The sequence below is a fragment of the Micrasema longulum genome, unplaced genomic scaffold (genome assembly GCF_059751315.1).
Source record: "Micrasema longulum isolate JH-2025_06_02 unplaced genomic scaffold, ASM5975131v1 h1tg002266l, whole genome shotgun sequence".
Classification (NCBI taxonomy): Eukaryota; Metazoa; Arthropoda; class Insecta; order Trichoptera; family Brachycentridae; genus Micrasema; species Micrasema longulum.
The window spans coordinates 23,558-39,154 of record NW_028279424.1 but is presented as its reverse complement, the minus strand read 5'-3'; the positions used below and the strand labels follow the sequence as shown (position 1 = coordinate 39,154).

The window sequence follows — 15,597 nt, the reverse complement described above, 5'->3', positions numbered from 1 at the left end:
ATGAAATTACATAAAAATATAATTATTGTACTAGACCATACTAAATATACTGCAGAAAATTTTTAAGAACTCATAATTGGGGATTATTCACATTTACCAATGATTAAGCTAAAAATATTTTGTACTTTTTCAAGCAATACTATTTTTTATTGAATAAAAAAAAAACATTTTGAAATAATTTTATGTAGGTACTTAACTTAAATATTGGGAAATTTTGTTCATATGGTATCACTTTTTTCAGTATGGCACCACAGAATTTTAACTGTCATTTACATTGCGGCAAAACTGTTTCACACTTTTATGATAACTGTTTAAACAATCTTCTTTTCACATTATGTTTATAACTTCAAATAATATTTCTATTGCTAAATTTTTTAACTTTCTGCACCGTAATTTATTGATGTAAATACTTTATTCTTCCTAAACATGCGTCAACTGCATGTCACTATTTAGTAAAATGTTAAAATTAGACAAAATGGACAGTTACACGGCACCTACTTTGAGTTTGAGACAATAATTTGCACATTTTTTTGTTTACCTCGATTTTATTCTCCATTTACGCGGCGGCGCGCGGCTCGTTGTATTTTGACAGATCGAATGAGTTTTAAAAAAATTTCAATGTAAAACCGAGGTTATGAAAAACATAAATTGGGGGAATATTTGAATGAGAATGTATGAAAAAAATGGGACCTAAATATTTCAGTGTAAAAAGCGGAAAAACATAAAATCGAGGAACGTAAAAACGAGGTTTTACTGTATGTACTAGTGTGGGCCGATACTTTTTTTTTCCGAATTTTGAAAATCAGTATGATTAAATTTTATAATGTGCATTAAACCTTATTAAATAAGCATCTAAGGGCGTGAGTTGCACTTTGTTTTGTGATAAATGGGTAGCATTGTTTTCGTCAATATTAGCCAGGCGCTCAACGGAATCAGTTCCACGGAGTGTACACTTTTTGCATTTCGGTAGTTGTAAAACGTGTTCGAATTTGTAATGAGATTAAGTTATATCTTTACTAACGAAAAAATAATTTTATCAATATAGATAAATTACAAAATGTTCAGACACTGATAAACTTCAAACCTCGGTCGAGGGCCAAAAGAAGTATGAAATATATTTTTTCAATAATTTTTACGTTCAATGTGATTCAAAATGCAACTTTTTAGACCCCTTTCACTTTGGTGTCTAAAAAAATAAAAAAACTTCATACATCATCGGCCCACTCTAATGTACATGAATGCAGAATTCACTTAAATAAAGTCTTATGTTTGAATTCAATAAGAAAAAATAGTTGTACTTTAAGTAAACGCTTGACAATAAATACATTTAGGTCTTCCAACAGATTAAAATAAACAAAGAATTTACAAGTACTTTGTTAGCAAATATTTAATGAATAATTAAGTAATGTAATATTTAAATTTGAAGCACTAACTTTGTGGTTATTCATCATAATGAAATAAATATAAAAGAACTTTTTTTTTAACCACTTATTTTTATTTTTTCTTCCGACCGCTTTCAAAGATACACAAGCTTCTTTTTTAAGGTATACTTAACTTATGAATTTTATCCTATTTTATTTTTTAACAGTGTTTACTTAATATTATATCGAAACATATGGAGCAGCTATCAAGTCAAGTCTTTTTGTCATGTTGTTCTTGTTATAAAGATATAAGGTATGGAGAGATGGATACGATCCTTAAAAGTAAACAGGAGTGGACTAAAGCAAATATTGTTTTTTTAGTTATTTATGATTTTTCAGTTATTTTGAATCGTTTTTTAAATTTCTAAGATTTCTAAGTTTTCAAATTTTAATATTTTATTTTGTTTGTATATATTGGAAAACAACTAAAAGAAACTCTAATATTAGAGTAAAAGAACACTTAAAGTGCATAAATAATAATGATTTTACTGAATTTGCAAATCATCTGATATAAAATAATCAGAATTGAAATTATAATCAAGGCTTTGGATTAAAAGTTCTTCATGTTAAAAAGAAAATTAGAAATCTTATAAATTTGATCCATGATTAGAAAAGAAAAAAAAACAAATTAAAAATATTTCCTTAAGTCCACTCTTGTTTTTTTTTTAAAGATCGTATCCATCTCACTCTACACCTTCCATCTTTACAACAAGAACAACATGACGAAAAGACTTGACTTTTAATTTCCGTATGTTTTGATATAATATTTAGTAAACACCGTTAAAAATAAAATAGAATAAAATTTATTAGTTAAGTATACCTTGAGCTTCTTTAAGCTTGTGTAGCTTTGAAACCGGTGGGTAGAAAGCAAAGTGAGTACTTAGTTAAAAACAAAGTTGTTTTTTTATTTTTTATCATAATAATCAAATATTTGCTCATTTTTGGTTTTATTATGTATATCATAGACTATAATACTACATTTCTGGCCAATGAATGCAATAATAAACTAGATAATTTTTATAGGATATTTTTAAGAGTGCACTTTTATGATTAAGTTAAAATATTTTTCTTTATCTGCTTTCGTGTAGATGAAATATTGTACGTAAAATATTAAAATAAATAATTCACATGATTTTTTTGAAATTTGTATATATTCAATCATAATATGCACACTGTTTTTAAAATCTAATAATATTTCATATTCTCGTTGTAACATTGCAATGTTCCTAGCTTTAATATTAATTATTGAATATTTTATTTATTCTAAGGCATCATTATTGTGTATGTTTTAACAACAAAAACAACAATCTGAAGTTATTAAAAAAATTATAGATTCCTACGTAAAATAAAATTATAATACTAATGAATTAAAATAAATAAAATATTTTTACACATTTTATAAAAAAATATGAATCAATATATTTTTTATATCTGAATAAATATTTCTTTATAATAGTAAAATATACTTGGAAAAACGAAATTTTAGTAAAATTGCATGCTAGTTTTCTTAAGACATGTTTAATAAGAATTTATCCCTTCCTTGATTCAAAAATTATTTGCTCCATGTTAATTTGTATTTATTCAATAAGATTTTCTCATTTTTATGTTTGCTATACGTATACTGTTTTCAAACAAACAAACCGTCACCCTGTTTCCCCGTGGGGATAGGCAGAGAGGATAGAATGCCATATCATTCTTTCTATGCATACAGAGCTCCCTTCCTCTACATTTTCATACATCTTCTCATGCGCGCATGCCAATTATTCCGACTTTTAACATGTCCATCTTCAAGTACTTGTTGAATTTGAACATGCCCTGTTTTTCTCGGTCTTCCCCGTTTTCTGCATCCATCAACATTTGCATCGTAAATCCTTTTCGTTGCTTTCCATTCGCTCTACATGTACAGACCGACGCAGCAATCCTTTCTTTAATTTGTCGATAATGCTAGGTATCAGCCTGACATGATACACGAACCTCGACATTTCTCATACATAGTTTGACCACACATTAGCTCGAGAGATCAATTTCGACAGTATTCATCCTACTTTCATCCTTGTTTTTCCAATTCCATACCTCACTCCCATACATAAGGGTCAGCAATGGGACTCCATGGTGAACTGCTAATTTTGCCTCCAGCGACAAACTTTTATTTGCCCTGTTCCGGGCACTCACCCTCCTTTCAATATATTTCTCAATCGAAAGATTGATTAATCAATCAATCAAGAGATGGAAACATCTCTAGTGAACATAGATGTGTGAACCGTGGGGTACTCGAGCCCTCGGTACATATCGATGTACCTACCTCAAAATTTGACTATAAAGGATCAGTTGTGTATCTTCGTGAACGCTCGGGAGAATTGATCTTTTAATATGACGTCACATTGAAGGTATGTCACTTTAGTGCGTAGATGTTTTTACCGTGGCGTACGCGTCCATTTGGTACATATCGATGTGCCCACTCGAAACTCGAAAATAGAGGGTCGGTAGTGTAGCTTTGTAATCACTCGGGAGAATTTATCCTCATCTGTATTGTCATGGTGAAGGTATGGCGTCCTCAACTTCCGATAGTAATCGCTGCCCAGGTACACTTCTAAAACACCATATCAGCAGCCATACAGCAAAACACTCCACACATAGCATATAATCCGTTTTTGAAGTTTCAAATCCACATTGTTTGATCAGAAAGTTTTAGACTAAAAAAGTACATCGAGATACCTATCAATGCTATTTCATTCGCCTGTGTTGAGATATCGGTCTTGATGAAATCCAGGGAGAGTTAAATTCCAGCATAAGTCTATAAAGATTTTGACATACTCAAAATATTGTCCAAAATATATTTACGTATATATACTATGTACTCAAACTTTCAAGTTCAATTATCTCAAAACTAATTTTATTTTTTCTCATTAGTTTTACCAGAGTAATTATGATATTAATATGTAATTATTTTTATCTGGAATAAATAAATAATTAATCTTAGAGGAGAGCATGACTGAATAATTTTCCTCATTTGTTTTTTATTTTTCATATGTGAAAGCACGATTATTTTCATGTGTAAAAGTTCCACGATTATTTTCATGTGTGAAAGTTCCACAATTATTTTTATGTGTGAAAGTTCCACGATTATTTTCATGTGTGAAAGTTCCATGATTATTTTCTTACGTGAAAGTTTCATGTTTTGTAAAAAAAAAATAGGCAATTAAAATTATGTTCCGATCTTTTTAAAAATTATTTCTGAATTATCGTTTTTCACATAGCTACTTATAATTATTTCATATTTTTGTATTATACATAAGTAAAACATTTGGGTTGTAATTTTGAATACCTTCTATTTAAATGGCCATATATATATTATCGCATCATGACTATACTTTAGTGTATTAAAATAAACGAGTTTTGTATATTTTTACTCAATTTATCAATGAGTTGTTAACTTATGTACACTAAATAATTATTCATGCCTACGAAATATTATTTATCAGAATATTGTCATAAATGGTAAATAAATAGATTATAACTCTTAAGAAATCAGCGTACAGGGTTATGCAAGTTTTAATATAATTCATTTTATATAATATAGATTTAATAAATTTATATTTTGTGTATTATAAATTATAAGCATTATTGACTTGTGGCAGAGTATGAATTAATTATGTTTCTAATTTTATAAAGTTACATAAAGATCGACTTAAAATAATAACCTAGGTCAAAATTTAAAAGATGAAAAAATGTTATCAAAAGTGAGCTAAAGTGGCCTGTGCGCATGTAAACAGGTATTTAAAGCTTATTGCATACTATTAATGAACTAATTTTAAAACAGAAAATTATACAGTGTATTGGCCTACAACAAATAAAAATTTGCAAAATTAGCTAACAGTATTTATTGGCCAGGTTTCTGACTGATTTCTTATTTAGTAGGTTCCGCATAAGAAGAATTCTGTGCTTAAACGTTTTTGGAGATTGGAAATTAAATTATTTAGATATTTTGCCTATTGATTAAATTGTGATATTAAACTTTGATAAAATGCTACAATTTTAATTATTAATTTGCATGTTGCAATTTTTAATTATATATACTATGTTATAATATGTAAATATATATAAATTTAATACTAATTGTTTTATTTCTAAACTTAGAGATCCTTTTTATATTAATTTGTAGTTGAGTTAGTAACAAAATCAAACTGCTGAGTGAGTAACGGGTCTCTAGTTGGGACACATGACAAACTTTTATAGAATAATATAAACGAATCGATATTTGCTATCATGTAAATATTTATTTTCTGAAAAGTAATATATTATCAAAAAATAATAAGTAATATCTAGGTACATACTTAATAGGCAGGTAATTAGGCATTAGACATTATGCCCTGTCTTACTATGCGAAGTTTTTTGTTTTATGATATGAAATTATAAGTAAAATATAAATAGTGCACATTAGTTCACTCATTGATGTAAAATTATTACTTCATATTTATTTATTTATTTTTTTTTAGAAAAAAAGAAATATTTGCGTTCTTATGATTTACCCAAATATTTTATTTTGAGGGCCATTTTCAAAGAGGTGTAAATAACTCACTATTAGAAAATGGAATCGAGTTGGGGTAGAGTGGGATTCGAACCACGGACCTTTGGTCCGTGAGTCCGAGACACTAGCCACAGGACCACAACCCGATTTCAAATTCAAATTTATGTCAGTACACTTTTGTTAAAAAACTTAAATTCTCTTAAATGTATGGCTCTTTTGAGTTTTTTAGGGTATTGCAGTCCGCCTCTGGATTAATGGTAGTCCTTTTGGGCATAAAATCAATCAAAAAGACCCCCTTGCAGTCCCAGAAAACTGGTGCCTTAACTTTTCCGGCTGAATGGAACTTTTGAACTTCTTGGTGGATGGGGAATATGAATGATGCCACTGAAGTGATTGTTTTTTGGATTCTGGGATGTCACGTGACACACTCACGTCTCATCAGAGTCCAGAAACGCTTCTCCTTCCTGTGCAAAACGATCCAAAAATTCACGCGCGGCGGTCACGAAATTTTGACAGTGTTTCGCTGTGAACATTCTGGGCACAACTTTTTGTAGGTACCTTACAATGTTTTTCCGATACAATTTCATCAAGGAGACTTCGAGAAATGCCAGGAAAGTTTTCGTTAAAGTCGTCAAGCGTCATACGACGGTCCTTTCGCACTTGTTCTTTTATTTTTTGCACAACTTCGTCAGAAATCACCGATGATCTCCCACTCCTTGCCTCGTCGTGAGTATCAGTACGGCCTTTTCTGAACAACCGAACCCATTTCGTGAGATTGTCGACTTATCACGATCACTACCATAAACTTCCACGAGCTTCCGATGGATATTAGCGGCGGTATTGTTCAGCGAAGTCAAAAAACGGATGACCGCGCGGATCTCGCACGGATGGGAGGTGGCGGGAGCGTGCGACGTGCTCTCCACCGGAAAAATATACTGCGACTAAGCTGGACTAAGCAAAATGGCTGACAAACACGCGCGACCAAATGAATTGACCGTTAAGATCTTCCCCTACACGTCAGGTGCGCCAACTTTGGAAGAAAAAATTCCCGCGGCCTCAGGAGCCTTTGTTACCTTATCCATGATGACCCTCGTATTTACAAAAATCTATTGTACGTTCACAAATATATTGATGGCTTAGCGGAATATAGATTTCCATAGGTTCAACACAAGGAATACAAACTAAGTCAAAAAAATAAAAAATAATCGTTACCGGATCTGAAGAAAGTTCGGAAGAAGACGTGGTCTACTTGTATTGTCCAATGAAGGCCGGTGTTTCTCTTTTTTTTAGACACTATTTTTGTGTAGTAGTTATATATTTAGGTAAGTTAAACACTCGTTTTTTCGTATATATTTATATATACGAAAAAACGAGTTATTTAAATAAATGAATGGACAAATTGACAAAACATGATGTTATTCATTTCAAACTCTCACAAATTGCAATCAAAGCTTAGCTTCCCTGTTCCGCCCCGGGTTCCCCCTAATATGGAAATATTTCACACTAGGAAAGCTTTAAAAAATAATGTTCCTTTAATCAATAATCAAACAACCTTTCATTACATGATTACTCGATATTCCTATGTAATGGTCACCCTATACCTTTTAAACTCACACTCCTTCCTCCATCCCCACCATCTTTTAAAAAAAAGCTATTTCTCCCACAACATAAAATATTTTCTTTACCAAATCAAGGGTTGCTTATTTAAATGCATGTCGTGTTGGATTTATATTTTTGTGTATCTATGGTGTAGGTGAATAGTGAGTTTTCCACGTTGGTTTAATTGGTGTCCTGATGAAGAAACGGGTACGTCTCGAAACCAGTAGAAATGCAAAAGTCTGTAAGTGGTTAATATCCAAATATTGAATAACATTAAGTAAATTGTTTGACCCCAAAGTTAATGATTTAAATATTGAGAACACACATAACTTTATGTATGCAAATAATGAACATTACCTACGCTAACCAAATTTAGAACTTAAGCACATTCCTTCAAATAATACATTAAAATGTCTCAGTAAGATAATACGCGTAATATAGTTGTTTTCATGAAAGTATCATGTACATAATTGTGTAAAATAATATCATGGCATAATTGCGGACGTTATCTCGCACACTATTCATCCCTAGAAACCAATTCGTCCTAAAGTATACGAATAATGTCACATCAAGGATAATATTATCACGCGTTTACTAAAATTAAAGCCGTTGAACAAGTGGGTTTTTAAGTTTTTTCTGAAACATCGCCTGACACCTAATACCGACTGAAAAAAGGACTGAAATTCATTTTACTCTGTTACACCATTTTCAGTAATACAGGGTTGTCTTTAGGGGAGTAAGTTCTAAAAAATAATAAATTAAAACGCAAAGGACTAAATTCTTTGCGTTTTAATTTTTTAAAATCTATGTAAATACATAAATATGTAAAAATATTAAAAGTTAAGTGAAAAGTACCTGTTCTGAGATAGCTAAATAAATAATTTGTTTTGAAATAAGTCATTTATTTGACGTTATTGTTAGTACAATATCGACTAGAATAATGGTATTTTTATTTGCTCAAATTATCAGTATTTTCTCATGACTGACAATTTTCAATAGTTGAGTAGCGTGTTTAGGAGTTAATGGGGGGATTCACATCTTGGTTTGCGATCTCAAAAAGTGTGAAACAGGGATGTGTAATGTCACCATGGTTGTTTAATCTATACATAAACAACTGTATGAAAGAGATAGAATGTATGGGTATTGGAGCAAAAATGTATAATTTTTCAGTAAGCTGCTTGTTGTATGCTGATGATGCAGTTCTGTTAGCAAGCAGAAACGAGGATTTGCAAAAAAATGACTTTAGAATGTATGATGTATGCCTGGAGAGCGAATTGGCGATCAACGAAAGTAAGTCATAAGTGATGGTATTTGAAAGGGGGAGTGAGGTTACTGACTGCTAATAATTGTAAACAACGAATGTCTTGAACAAGAAGTTGAATTTGTGTATCTGGGAAGCATGTTTTCAAGAGAGAGAAGAGAAGAAAAAAATGAGCGGCGCATTAAGCACAGTAATTGCTAATAAAAACATATGTCAATCGAAGCTAAACTGGCAGTGTCTAGCGGTGTTTTAGTCCCAACACTTATGTATGGAAGTGAAAAATAAAACTGGCAGAGGAAGGATTAAAGCCGAGTGAACGCGGTTAAAATGCGATTTTTTAGACGAATGTGTGGGAAATAAATGTATGACAGGGTTACGGAATATGAAATCAGGCGATAGTGTAAATCTGAGTCAAGTATAATTAATAATATTAAGAACTGGTCTCTGAAATGGTTTGGTCATGTAGAACAAATGGACGACGAAAGAATGGTAAAACACTTGTTTTTATATACTTATATATGGCGAAAATGAACGACAACGTCAGACGAGGACTACTAAGGAAGACGTAATATTATCAGATAAACCAAAATCTTAAGTCTGGTCATGTCAAAAATAGACAGACCCAAAGGGCATGTATGGCAAGATGTATAAATGTGGAAGAAGCTAGGAATGTACATCGGGATAGACGTGTGTGGCGGTCCATTCTCTTTGCCTACCCCTACGAGGAAATGGCGTGATGGTAGTAGTAGTGTTTTCTCTACATACGGTAGGTTTCCAATAATAGGGTGTTCTAAGTTTTTTTTTTTATTTCTATATATATAAGCAAAAATTATTTTGGCAATGCTTAATAGCCAATAATAATTTATTTTTTGACATGTCAAGTGGCATTTTCAAAGGTGAAGCTATTTCCCATACAAAGTCGGCGTCGCCTGCCTGTTTTCTAAGACAATACGCCCTAACTCTCGGAACCCCTCTGACCTTTAGTAGCAGTACCTACTTTACTTTATTTTAAATGGTCATTTTTATCGAAAATACATTCCTTTTTGTGTTGCGTAGATTTCAACATTTGAGATATAACCAATAAAATAATTAACAACTTTCAATCATAATGTTTTATTACACGGTAATATATTATTTACATATTACATATATTTTGTACGTTTGAAATATGTGGTGTGTACAATACAATGCAATACTGAAGTGTGGACAATATTTAAAAATAATTCCAAAATTACATTTATTGTTTCCTAAAATTTAGTTTTACATCTAACGTGGGTATTAATGTTTACATGTTATTTTGAAACCATTGAAAACCAGCAGAAAACACACTGAGTGTGTATTTACCTTATTTACTTAAATTTCATCATCGTTCACAGATATTGTTGTTTAAGAAATTCCATGAATTGAAAATATGTTTTAACCGTAGTTTAAAAAGAAGCTTTTTATAATTAAAGTAAAATACAAATTACAACAATATGTTATTAACTGTTTTTTTTTCTTACAATACTAACCGATAGATTTTTTCTGTCATTTTTTTTTTAAAGGATTTGAGCTTAGTGTTCACATTTACATGACATTTGATTTAGGCGCTGAGTTCACTTGCAATCTGCAAGAAAGATGATTTTCTTTTTTAAATGCCGAATTTGAAAATAGGAGAGACTGGTTCAAAATAATCCCTCTTAATTTATATATCTCTACAAACATATCTAGAAAACACATTCGATTTACATGGCACTGGTGTAAAATTAGCAACGCCGATGATAGAAATGTCAGAATGTGAGGACGAATCAGTTCAGTTTAGATCAGTGCTAAAATACGGCAAAAAAAAAATTACGTAGGGGAAGGTGTCGTGCCTTGGACCTAGTAGTACCTGGGTCCTATTGCCATTGTGCGCAATCTAGTAGCTTTTAAAAAAATGTATTGATGATAGTTTGTAGGCAAACCATTAAATTGGATTATAAACGTCATTTGACAGTTGCTAATTTCAAAGCATTTAGGTGAAGTGAAAAAAACATTTTCGACTAAAAAAGTTAGTTTTTTTGTTTATAAATGTTACGTTTTCCTCACCCCCTGTACTTTATTATTGCGCAATTGACATTTTATGATGTTAGGCATAAAAGGTCCGACATGCAGTTGTCGTTTTCAAATAGCATCGGAAAGGCATCTGCAAGACAGTGACAGAAAAACAGTGTTCAAATACAGATTCACCATAACTTCCTTCACAGCATATTGTCATAATTTATCTAATCCGAAACACGAAAATAATCATGCATATATCTGCATCTTATTTTTATATATGATATGTACATAATCTAATCTAAGTACAATAATTGACATCAAACTTTGGATTGTGTTAATTTAATCTATATACGAGTAAATACTCAAATCTAGCAAAAGCAAAACATTGCCGGCTTAGATTCTCCTTTATAAATGAAAAAAATCAGTCTGCACAAACATTGTATTCAGAAACATTCTTTTTAAAATAAGTTCATTTAAAATTGAATAAACTAAAGTAGCTAATAATTGCGGATACTGATTTAAGGTTATCCGCCATGTGATTCGAGGTTACCCGCCAGTGTATTTCAAGGTCGCCTGAGCTTCCCGGTCATTGACCCCTCTGAACTGGGTCAAGGTCACCACGTGTCGGGAAAACTAGGTTAGGATTGTCACCTCACACTAGTAGTTCGCACTTTGCCTGAAGCACGCGGGCCTCCCTCAGCTGAAAAATAAAAAAAAATCTTAATAAATCTGGAGAGAGGGTGACTGAATAATTTTTTACTTTTTTATAAAATTGACTTAGGTATATTAATTAGTTTACAATGAGGAAGTTTAGTGGTTTTATTTATTTTTATTAGTTTATATGAACTAGTGACGTCGTTCAATGTGATTCGTTTTTATTGAAATATTTTTTTATCTTTTTTTATACATGTTTAAGAAACTATGCCTTACAATTTAATGCTCTAGTTTTTACCGCGAATAAAAAAACATTTTCTAAATCCAATTTCCCTTACTCATTATATCATCAATTTCTTGAGCGAGAGAGAAGAGGGTTCTGTTTTCCCAAATAAATAATGGATTTTCACAATAAACACACCAGTAAAATGGGTTTTGATATCTCCAACCAATTTATTATATCGAGATATGTTGTTTTACTTTTATTTATTTTTTTCGAACTGTTTAGCTGACGGGGGCCTGCGCGCCTAAGGCAATGTGCGTACCACCCTGTTGTGCACCGAAGTACACATTTTTAATCATGGTTTTATATTTTTATTAGGTGACGACCTTGACACAGGTCATCCGGCAGGTGGTGACCTTGACCCAGTTCGGAGGGTTAAATGACCGGGAAGCTCAGGCGACCTTGAAATACACTGGCGGGTAACCTTGAATCACACGGCCGATAACCTTGAATAAGTATCCGAATAACTTCGATTTTACTCCTTAGTCCTTACTGATGGAGAGACGTCAAGTCAAGTAATTAATTATACGTACAAACAAACAAAATCTGTGTTAGGATTTTGCCGGTAGTGTCTTAATAATTTTATGTTCCTCTGTGATTTGTTATAGATACGTATTGGTTTTCTTCTGTTAATTGAGCGCATATTGTATAGGGCAAATTATTCTAATATTTCCTATATGTATTTAGGTTTCGTGTCGTTGATTGATTTGTTTGTTTTACTACGTTCTTCTTCCTTTCCGATGCGGGATCTGGAACGTGCGGCCGTGGTCTCAATTTGGAACTAACACTGTATTCCTCCACGGTCATACTAGGAAATTAGAAAAAGGTGATTGTGCTGACCATGTGTATTTGATTGATCACAAACTGACAATACTGCAGTGAGGGGTACAATGAAAGTTTTTAAAATTTATTTGTTTTGTTATTTTCGTGGTTTGATTGTAATGAAAAATTGAATTTTCGCTTAATTAGTTTAAAAAAAATTGATATTGATATGCGAAACTGAAGAAAAACTCAAGTCTTTATGAACAGTTTTGGGAAAGGGGTGGATGCTTTCATTGTATACGCACAAACAATTGTTTATAGCCCTACTGAACTGCATACTTACAGTTCGTCAGTATGTTCAAAACATAGTTAAATCATATACAAACTAGCATGTTTTATACTAATAAATGTACAATATAATATTTTCTACTAACTTTAAAAAAAATTATACAATATTTTTTTAAAAAGGTACAAATAAAATTTATGTTCGTTATGAATATTGTAATAATATCAACATTATAAGAAAAAAATTTGAGAAATGAAAAATCAATTAATAATATTCAGTAAATTAAATCAATATAAGGATCCAGTTCTACAGCAATACATAAAAGCATTTTTGTGAGAAAATATTATATCAGAAAATAAAACACATAAATGATATTTTTATTAAATGTTGGAAGTGAGATACTCCCTTGAAAAATACGCATCTATCAGGTAATGATAACGATATTTTATTTACAAATTAACCATCTAATTACTAATAAATCACAGATTGTCCGTATCCAGGCGGAAAAACAAATGGTTCTGTGTATGAAATAGAACCAGAATTCTGGACGAGTGTTATCGACTCGATGGCAACACTCAGTTAAATTTCTGAAAAAGGAAACCAAATGGAAATAGGTAAACGCAAAACATGTAGTAGTTATACATTCTCGTAATATTACTGTACTGTACTGTATGCGGTAACTCCAAATATGATATAATTGAGTTACTACCACGTCGAAATATTTTTTTTGTGCTCTATTACATGGTAAATATCAATTACAGCTTATACCTTTTATAATATTTTTTTCATGTTTAGTGTAACTCCACACCAAATTAGTCCAGTAAGACAACACATAGTACTCTCAAAGATTTTTATTATGTGTGTTTTTGTAATGTGTATCAATGTATTATGGAAAATCAATTTACTTTAAAGTCTCTTCTTGAAAAATAAAATATTAAAGTAAGGAAAATCATTAATTTGTCTCTCCTGAAAAGTTGGGTTTTCGGAGATCCTGGAGTTTACTTTTCGCATACAGATAATAGGTCGTCCGTCATAAAAAAAATGTACGGAATGATGGAGTTTCCGGATTATCAAGAAACAGCTTGATCAATGGAATTTTGAATGGGTTGTCATTTGTTGGTCATTTTCGCTTTCATAATGCGCAGTGCTCAAACATTTCAAACCCCCAGAAATGCACGTCGTTAGTCTAAATTTGGCTGCTTTGAATTATAAATGCAATTCAACCATGTTTTTTTTCTTTCTTAGGATTTCTTAGGATCTTCGAGCGAGATACATAACAAACTTCAGTATTTAGTAAAATATCGAGATAAACACAGTAGTAATTTAAAGCTACAGTGTTCTTTTCATATTTTAAAAGTCAAATGAGCAAACCAAAAAAGGAAAGCAAAACAAAAAATAATGGGGATTATAACGTCAAAATACATTATTTATGCGGACATTCGTAAATGTTCAAAAGTCTGTTTTTGCTCTAGTGCAAAATGGCTGATTTAGACATACCGACAGTGTGCCTACTTCTGGGGGTGCAACTGGCAGGTTGCCTAGATTCAGTACCGCCGTTTATGATCATTTTTCGCCTAATTTAACTCATTGCTTAGAGACGGTCCGGGTCGTTCGGGGGCTGACCCCCACTCAGCTTCGTGCAGAGGGGGCCGAGAACGGCGTGGCCAGGAGGCAGGTGACGCGCCAGCGCGCTGCCGCACTGCAGCCGACGGGACACGCGAGTTCCGGAATTCGTCACTTGAGTTCCGTTTCTTTTTTTGGTCTTGTTTAGGTTCAGCATCTAAAGAAAACAAAACCATTATATTTTTTTCCTTTCGGCGCTGCAGATCAGTGTTTATTTATTAAAGTATTCAGTTACATGTCCTTTTAGTCACTCTTCAGCCTTAAGGTGTGAAAACCAATTAAAAGATAGAATTTCGGAGTTTGTATCATTCATTTATAAGGGTTTCAAAAGTACATATATAAATTTTGAGCTAAAAATATTCATTAAAACTAAAGACACTTCCCTCAAGCTCTAAAGACACCTCCCTCGAAAAAAATATATGCTTCCACGAAATCATCTAATTGGCCTATTTGAAACTAAAAAAATTGGCAATATTTTAATATGTAAGCTTATATCCACAGCATAGACTATTATGGAAAGAAAAATAAAAAAAAATGGATTTTTGACAGACTTTGGAACAAAAAAAAACGAATTTCATGTATTTTTTGTGAACTTTTTGTTAAAAAAAACTATTGAAATAACTTAAATTTTGGAGCGATGATATAATATTTTGTGCGCCTATTCATGTTGAGTCGACCCTACAAATTTGAAGTGAATCGGTTAAGCCGTTCTCAAGATATAATGGAGGAAAGTTTGAAAAACATAGTATTGAGAAAAACACGTTTGAAGATTTAAGTACAGTTACAACTCACACCAGCGCCAGCGCTCCAAATACCCGCCTCTTCTAACTGCTGTATCTTAATAATGGCTTCGAATTTAAAAAAATCACTTTACCAACATATTTAAGATATATTAAGAAAACAATTTATGTAAAAAAAATAAAGTATTTCTTGAACCCATCAAACCGGAGAAAAAACTTAAAACTTTTCTGTCGGACTATTTTTTTTTATTTCACAGTTGTTTTTTACAGACAAATATAAAAATAAAATGGATTTATTAATTACCATGAAACAATTACTTTAAGATACAAACGGGGGTATTTTTCCATATCTTTTTATTTATTTAACTCTTAAAAGGCTGTGTTACAAAATTCCTTTACACGCGGTGATGTAACATAGTTT

At 31.7% G+C, this 15,597-nt stretch overlaps 1 protein-coding gene across 1 annotated transcript in view; it reads right to left on the bottom strand.

The window, feature by feature from the left end:
- Positions 1–9,956: 9,956 nt before the first annotated feature.
- LOC148272627 (uncharacterized) overlaps positions 9,957–15,597 on the bottom strand; it is a 29,059-nt gene continuing 23,418 nt past the window's right edge. Inside the window, exons 6-7 of the mRNA XM_088239797.1 lie at positions 14,311–14,593; positions 9,957–11,528 (exon numbers count right to left, since the gene is read on the bottom strand). Of these exons, the coding sequence (XP_088095923.1) occupies positions 14,405–14,593 (189 nt within the window). The 3' untranslated portion in view covers positions 9,957–11,528; positions 14,311–14,404. The remainder of the gene's footprint in view (positions 11,529–14,310; positions 14,594–15,597) is intronic.